This window comes from Anopheles gambiae, chromosome 3 (assembly GCF_943734735.2).
Source record: "Anopheles gambiae chromosome 3, idAnoGambNW_F1_1, whole genome shotgun sequence".
NCBI classification, from domain to species: domain Eukaryota; kingdom Metazoa; phylum Arthropoda; class Insecta; order Diptera; family Culicidae; genus Anopheles; species Anopheles gambiae.
In genome coordinates this window covers 96,333,378-96,341,176 of record NC_064602.1, presented here as the reverse complement: position 1 = coordinate 96,341,176, position 7,799 = coordinate 96,333,378, and the positions used below count along the sequence as shown (strand labels likewise).

Below are 7,799 nucleotides of genomic sequence, written 5' to 3'. Positions count from 1 at the left end.
AAAGCGAAGGAGAGAACGTGTTTTTGGGCCATAGCGTTCGTTTCGTTTTTATCGTTCTGTTTGGTTGGGGAAGTTGTAGGAGGAAGGGAAGCTAGAGGGAGAGTAACAAATTTCCCGGAACTGCTGTGTAAAATTCTCGTGCACAAGCAAACAAAACAAAGATGGCAAAATTAGACGATAACGGAAGATTAACAGACAACAAAACGCAAACGCAAAAACGTAACGCAACTTTTAGATGATAGTTTTAAACAAACCGAACAAACAGCAAACGCGCAGCAGTAGAAAGGCAAGAAAAGAAGGGTAAAACAAAAAAGAAAACGATAACCCATCCTCCACACTCACAGCTCAAAGCACAGCAACAGATCAGACAAGCAAAATGAAGGTAACAGGTCAAAACTTCTTACAGCAAAATCCTAAAACACTTTAAACCGAAAGAAGCAAAAGGAAGCAAACTGACATGCGAGCGCAGAGAGGGGAGGGAAGCGTCCGATACTATAAACTAACTAATACAGGTGCAGGTTACACAATACTGCTAGTAAACTGGCAGAGAAACAAATCCATGACACAACGGAATCATCAATCCTATCTCTTACAACAAGAACAAAAAAAACGTAACGAAACAAACATAAGTAGAAACCGCAAAGTCGGTGCAACACAACAACCCCCAACACTAAAGTGGTCGAAATAACAAAACAAAAAAAAAACAGGGGACGAGCGCATAACAGCCATAGACGGAGGAGAGGAAAGCAAAACAAAAAAAAAACATACAAAAAAGGAAACAAAAGTAACTAGTGAAAACTAATAATTGAAGCAAAACAACAAAAAAACAGCATCAACATGAACATATATAGTAATATAAATAAAGAACAAAACAAATGAGCAGGTTAGCAGTTTTCCATTGAAAAAAAAAGTAAATAAAACTAGATGCGTTTTTGGTGCTTTTTTTGAGAAAATGTCCGAAAATTAAACAAAAAATCGTAAAACAACCAACAATTTTGAAAATAACGGTCAGTTGATGAGCGTGTGTAAACTGCGCTTTGTACGCTTGGTACAACCAATAATGCAACAGATGGCGCTACTCACTCTTGCTTGCTGCGGGAAAAGGGTGTTCGTGAATATTTAAAACAAAATATACTTATTCAATGAAACTTTTTACCTTTTTTTCTGTACAAAAGCCGTATTATCAGCAAATGCATGTTGAAAATCGGTCAACAATATGTCTGTACAGTAAATAATTCAACCGTTCGCAAAATGCGCGCCAATCGAACGCACAGCCAAACAACACACGCAACAGTGAGCGCATACAGGGTTTCCCACGATTTATTGGTTGGTTCCCACGATTTATTGGTGCGTTCCCACGATTTTTTGGTCATTTCCCATAATTTTTTGGTAGCAACCCACGATTTATTGGTCGGTTCCCAAATATTATTGGTCGGTTCCCAAATATTATTGGTCGTTTCCCAAATATTATTGGTCGGTATTATATTATATTATATTTGGGAACCGACCAATAATATTTGGGAAACGACCAATAATATTTGGGAACCGACCAATAATATTTGGGAACCGACCAATAAATCGTGGGTTGCTACCAAAAAATTATGGGAAATGACCAAAAAATCGTGGGAACGCACCAATAAATCGTGGGAACCAACCAATAAATCGTGGGAAACCCTGTAAGCAACACCAAAACAACATTTCCCTTGGTGGGAGTGGGAGGAGGGATCTAATACATCGGCATGTTTTGCTGTTGCCCCTAGCGAGACAGGAGCGGGGACATACACACACACACACGCGCCAAATAAAACAAACCAAATCGTCCCTAACAACCGTCTCAATGGAAAGAACGCAAACAAATCACAACATTGCCGTCTTGCGTGGTGTGGTGTGCTGCGGGTCGCGTCTGAACTTTGCGCCACTTTATACACTCAAAAAGAAAGAGATTACTAACAAATTGAAAGCTAGCTCTTTAAGATTTGTGATATTTTTTACCGCAAAAAGGCAGGTTTATGTGGGAAACTTCTTTGCCGTTGTTGTTAAGAGACGACGCGTGCCGTTCGACAAAGTAAGCGGAACAAGCGATGACGTTGCTAAGGGTGGGATTTCTGCTGCTGCTGACCAGTGGAAGTGTACCGACTGGTCAGGCGAAGTATGTCGAAGGTCATCTCAAAACATCCGACGTAAGTGTCATTGCATAAAGTGTGTAAATGAGGAGTTTCTTGCTAACATTTCCTTCTGTCTGTCCGTCCTTCCAGAACTGGGCATTCTTGGCAAGGTTTTGCTTTCTCTCCGGCAAGGGCAAGTACGAGTACCTGATTGAGTACGAAAAGAAGCTCGGTGAGCTGAAGCTGCTCCTCTACTACGACGACCGTACCCAGTGGCCTGCAATCTACAAAACGGACAAGGTGAGTTCCCAGCCCGTTTACGCGCACGTTCAACTAATGTCCCTCTCTTTGCAGACCTGTACCGAGAAGCTGTCCGTGCTGCACCCGGAAGACAATCAGATCGTAACGCTCTCCCCCCGCACACCGTACAATCTCTACTCGGGCTGTCATCTGCGGACGCCCACCGCCAAAGAGTCGCCGGACGATCCACTGCCACCGCGGAATGCCGGTGGTCCAACGACACGGGCACCGGCAACGTCCTCCCGTGGAACCCCAGCAGCTGGAGGTGATCTGAAGCCACCGGACGATGAGGCACAGTACTTTGATCAGTTTCTCAAAACAACAACCACAGCGGAGCCGGAATTCGCGTTCGAAGAGACCACCAGCGGCAATGGAACGGAGGAGTCCCCGTACGAGGTACTGCTCACGTCCACCAGCTCCATCGTGGGCTTCATGGGTGACAATGGCGAAGTGAACCTGCTGGAGAACAGTACCGACTATCGACTTCTTGTGGAGCAGCTGTTCCCCCAGGAGGAGGAGTCCTCTGCTGGAGAGCAATCACAGCAGGATCATCCGAACCGGACACGACTGAGACGTGCTGCATCGACCGGGAAGTTCGAAACGCGACTCATCGTGAGCTGCAGTAATTTTGGGAGTTTCACCAGCTCCCGAGAGCGTTGGTGGTATATAGCGATCGCGAACTGTGACGGTGCGGGGAGAGGACTGGACGTGAAGTATCGCTTTCGGATGACGAACGGGCCACCGGGGGACTTCTGGCACGAGCACTTTTCCGCCGATGAGATGTGTAAGTGCTGTGTGATGGAGTTGTTGGAGGACCTGAGTGATGTAGAATTCGCCGCGGCCTTCTTTGCAGATATTCCCCCAATCCTGCTGGCAGAGTCCATTGCTTACAGTTTTCTGCTGCTGGCCGTGTTTATCTGTGCGGTGGAGCTGAAGGCACGCCACCTCTACCACTGCACCTACAGGCTGTTCACGTTGAGCGTGCTGCTGCAGTGGTTCGGCATTCTGCTGCTGAGCGTCACCTGGACGAAGTACGCCGTGTCGGGCATTGGGCCGTTTCCCAACTTCGGTGGCATCTTCACGAGTGCGAGTGAGATCTCCTTTCTGCTGCTGCTGTTGCTGATGGCGAAAGGTAGGTCCACAAAGGTGTCCGCCCTATTACAAGATACCTTACTACACCTCTGTCCACGGGCTCTTTTACAGGCTATACCATCACCCGGGCACGGCTGAAAACGTGCTCCACCGTCAAGATCACCATCTTCATCAACCTGTATGTGGTCGTGTACGTGTCACTGTACATCTATCAAGCGGAAGCGTTCGATCCAGGCGAAGTACTGAACCTGTACGAATCACCGGCCGGTTTCGGACTGGCCGGACTTCGCTGTGCCGGCTGGATCTTTTTCATGTACGCGTGTGCCGCCACAATTCGCAAGTTTGCGGAAAAGACACCCTTCTACTATCCCTTCACGATGCTCGGTTCGCTGTGGATTCTTAGCGGCCCCGTCCTAACACTGCTCGGCGTTAGTGTACTCGACCCGTGGGTGAGGGAGTCTGTCATGCATGGTGCTCTCGGGGCGGTGGCGTTTGCCGGCCATTTGGCGTTCCTGTGGTTGACATGGCCGTCGCGCGCGAATCGTAGCTTCCCGTACCACGTGCGCACCAACCACGTGGGCATCTCGCACGGGGAGGACGATGAGGTGACCTATCCGAAGCATCCGTACGAACCCGCGACGATCGTCGGCAACCATCACCACTACCCTGCGGCCCCTGCGGAGACGATACTGCCGGGGAATGGGCACGGGAATGGCTTTCTGGTGCCGTTGTCCCGTGGCGAAGGATTGTACGATCAGTATTTGCGCGAGCGTGACATCTACCACAGCAGCTCGACTCCGCTTAGCTACGTGTCGTTCCCTACACCCGCCACCAACACCACCACGAATGGGGTTCATCGGGAGGGACCATCGTTAGTGCGGAATGGCAACGGCATCAACAGTCCAGCAACGGCGAACGGGAACGGCGTCAACAGCCCAGCCACGGGGAGCGGAGAACCATCGGCAAACAGAAACTCACTTGCACTGGTCGTGGATGGCGATCTGTCCGGGCATCCTTCGCTGGAGGTAGCGCCGGAACAGGTGTCGTCGAGCAATGCGCCTCTAAGCGGAAACGGGTCCATCGCATCCGAACCGGTCGAAAGGCAACCATCCGGTGGAGGTGTTGAGCGGGTACAAGAGAAACGACCTTTCAATCCATTTCTTGCTGGTGGAGCTGCTAGTGGAACCGTAGCGAGTGGGGAAGCGAGCCGAAAACCGAACAAAATCATTCTCCCCAGCCTGTCGGACCACACCGGTCAGGCAGGTCCGGTGACGGAGGTCGCTGGAACGGCGGAACTGGCGGAACAACCGGCAACGAACGGGAACGATGGCAGTAATGCCGTCCCCAAGCATCTCTTTGCGGCAAAGCGAGATCCGTAAAGGCACCTCTGGGTGGGTGTGGTGGGTGTGCCGTGTGCCTGTGTGTGTGGTTTGCCACCTCTTCTGTTTTCTCGTTTTTTTTTCTACACGTGTTTGTGCCTTACATCTACGCCGCGCCGTGTTGGTGTCGAGGCTTTCTTTCGTAGCAGCAATAAAGTGATGTAACACACCAAAAGTATTGATGTGGCTTGTGTCTGTTACAGTTAATTGGGTCCAGTTACAGGGCTATGCTTTATAAGATAGTTTATAATATCTCCAGAGTACGCTTAAAGTTTGTTTTGAGACAGCGCAAATTCCTGGTGCCTCTTAAATCCAAGAAAAACTGTCTCTCTCTTGTTGGCCTGCTCACGATAGAGCACGTCGATGTGACATGGCCCGGTCAACAATTATTCTCCAGGATGCTCGGTCCCTGGCTGCAGCCTCCCATCCATGCAGACACCCGTTCTCCGTCAGTTTTCGCTACACCTGGTTCAGCCATCGAGTTCGCTGTGCTCGCCTGCGCCTTATGCCGAACTGGGGATCGCTGTCGAACACCTTCTTGGTGTGGCATGCGTCCGGCATCCTTATGACATGCCCCAGCCATCGTATCCTGCCAGCCTTCGCCACCGTCAGGATGCTCGGTTCGCCGTACAGCTCAGCAAGCTCGTGGTTCATCCTTCTCCTCCACGCTCCATGCTCGAGCACACCGCCAAAGATGGTCCGGAGGATGCGTCGCTGAAACACGCCCAGAGCGTTTGCATCCTCCGCTCGGATTGTCCAGGATTCGTGTCCGTAGAGGACCACTGGGCGAATCAATGTGCGGTATATCTCACATTTCGGGCGGGCTCAAAGTCTTCTGGATCTCAGCAGCCAGTGAAGCTCATAATATGCACGATTCCCCTGCACAATGCGTCTCCGGATTTCGCTGCTGATGTCGTTGTCCGAAGTAACGACCGTCCCGAGATAGCAAAACTCCTTTACCACCTCGAGGCAGACACTGCTTCCCAGATGGTCTGAGTCGCCGGCAAGCAGGTACTTCGTCTTCGTCGCATTAATTCTCAATCCAATGCTTGCTGCTTCGCGTTTGCGTCGAGTGTACGGCTCACACACCTTCGCTGTTGTCCTGCCGATGATGTCGATGTCATCCGCGAAGCCAAGAAATTGGAGATATCGGTAGAGGATCGTGCCACGGATGTCGTTGTCTAGCCCCGCGCCTCGAATGACACCTTCCAGGGCGATGTTGAAGAGCAGACAGGAGAGTCCGTCACCTTGCCTCTGACCCCTGTGAGATTCGAACGATTCCGACGTCAAGTTCGATACTCTCACCTTGCACTGCACCCCGTTCATAGTAGCCTCTAACAGCCGGATCCACTTCCCAGGGAAGTGGTACCGCTGCATGATGCTCCATAGCTCCTTCCGGTCTATGGTGTCGTAGGCCGCCTGATGCAGAACAATTCAGGTCCTGGAAGTAATGTTGGACTCTCACAATTCCTGGAACATATACCGATCCTGGAACAGGTCTCAAGATCAAACTAGTCTGGTAACTGACAACAAACGCATGCCGAGTCTAGATTTGATTCCTAAATCAACCCATATCAACCCTTACACTCCTTCCTGAACCTATCCTGACACTGGAAATGATCTCAAGCACCTGGATCCTCAAGGTCCTGTGTCTGATACCGAACCTATCTCATTCTTGAGGAATGATTGTATCCATAAAGATCCTACAGCTGATCCCACAGCCATACAGCACTTGGAATTAATCTAAAGTTGAATTATTAAACTTGGAAGTACCTGGAGCTGTCTCAAACAATGCAATGGAATGGAAGAGAAGAGATCACCCGGTGTAAAGAACACAAACAAAAACCTTTATTTACTCTAAATTAAACAGTCGCTTGTCACGCTCTTTGCCACGTGCAATCGAGCGCTCCTTCGAGGCATCAAACGAATGTCTGAACTCTTTCTCAATTCTCCCACCAGGACGTCTCACAATCCTTTCCACCTTAGGACCTAGCTTCAACAAGTCACGCACCAGCGCATTCTCCTCCAGATGTACATTCAGTGCCATTCCCAACACGTCCTTCAAGCAATCATACCTCCGATGCATCATCCAACTGTTCAGGAGAAGCGTTTCATCACCAAACTTAATGCGCATCTCCGGTACAACGCCCTCCTGCAGGTACAGCAGCACATCACGGAATGTGATTCTTTGAAGTTTGCGGCCCCGTTTCCCCTGGAAGTGGTACGCGTCTGTGCTTAGCTTGCGGACAGTGTTGAGCAGATCGGGGAGGTCTTTCTGAAGAAAGCTTGAATCATACTGACACAACAGTTCATGAATCAAGGCAAGCGTTTCGCCCGACGCAGTGCGTACATCCAGATGGTTGCTATCGAGCATTGCCATGAGATCTCTTGGCGACAGTAGGTCGCCACTTTTCACGTGCTCCAGGATCTTCTGGGGTGTGAGCTGTGTGAGAAGTAGTGTCCACGAACGCAGCACTACTGCCTGAGAGTCGCCACAGACGGGATCGGGTACGTTTTTAATTGTTTGCTGTAGGATCTTCACAAGTGACACGATCTCATCAGCCCGTTCATCCTCGCCGATAAAGCAGAGCATTCCCAGAACCGAGCAACACTTCATCCGAAAATTTGAGTTTCCCAAACTAACGTCCGTGAGTATACCAATCATCACCGGCTTGAATGTTTCCACCAGCTCCAGCACATCCGCGCACGTTTCGCTCTGAAGTGCCAGCAAGGGAATGACACTCACCGCCCAGAGCCGTTCCTCTTCATTGCCTTTGCGCAACGAACGCTTCACCGACTCCACGAGCGACATCTTGCGGCCGGCCAGCGAGCCAGGACAGTAGCGCTGTACTAATCCTTCGCAAACGCTTCGATACGCATTAACACGCGTCTGCTGTCGTCGGAAGGATGTATTTTCGATCGC

At 50.1% G+C, this 7,799-nt stretch overlaps 1 protein-coding gene across 1 annotated transcript; it reads left to right on the top strand.

Moving 5' to 3' along the window:
* The first annotated feature begins 1,722 nt into the window (after nucleotides 1–1,722).
* Nucleotides 1,723–5,027, top strand: LOC1280468 (transmembrane protein 145). The gene is made up of 5 exons (XM_061659836.1): nucleotides 1,723–2,180; nucleotides 2,256–2,405; nucleotides 2,460–3,189; nucleotides 3,259–3,537; nucleotides 3,609–5,027. The coding sequence occupies exons 1-5, from the start codon at nucleotides 2,082–2,084 to the stop codon at nucleotides 4,874–4,876; spliced, it is 2,526 nt and encodes an 841-aa protein (XP_061515820.1). The 5' UTR covers nucleotides 1,723–2,081; the 3' UTR covers nucleotides 4,877–5,027.
* The last annotated feature ends 2,772 nt before the right edge of the window (nucleotides 5,028–7,799 follow it).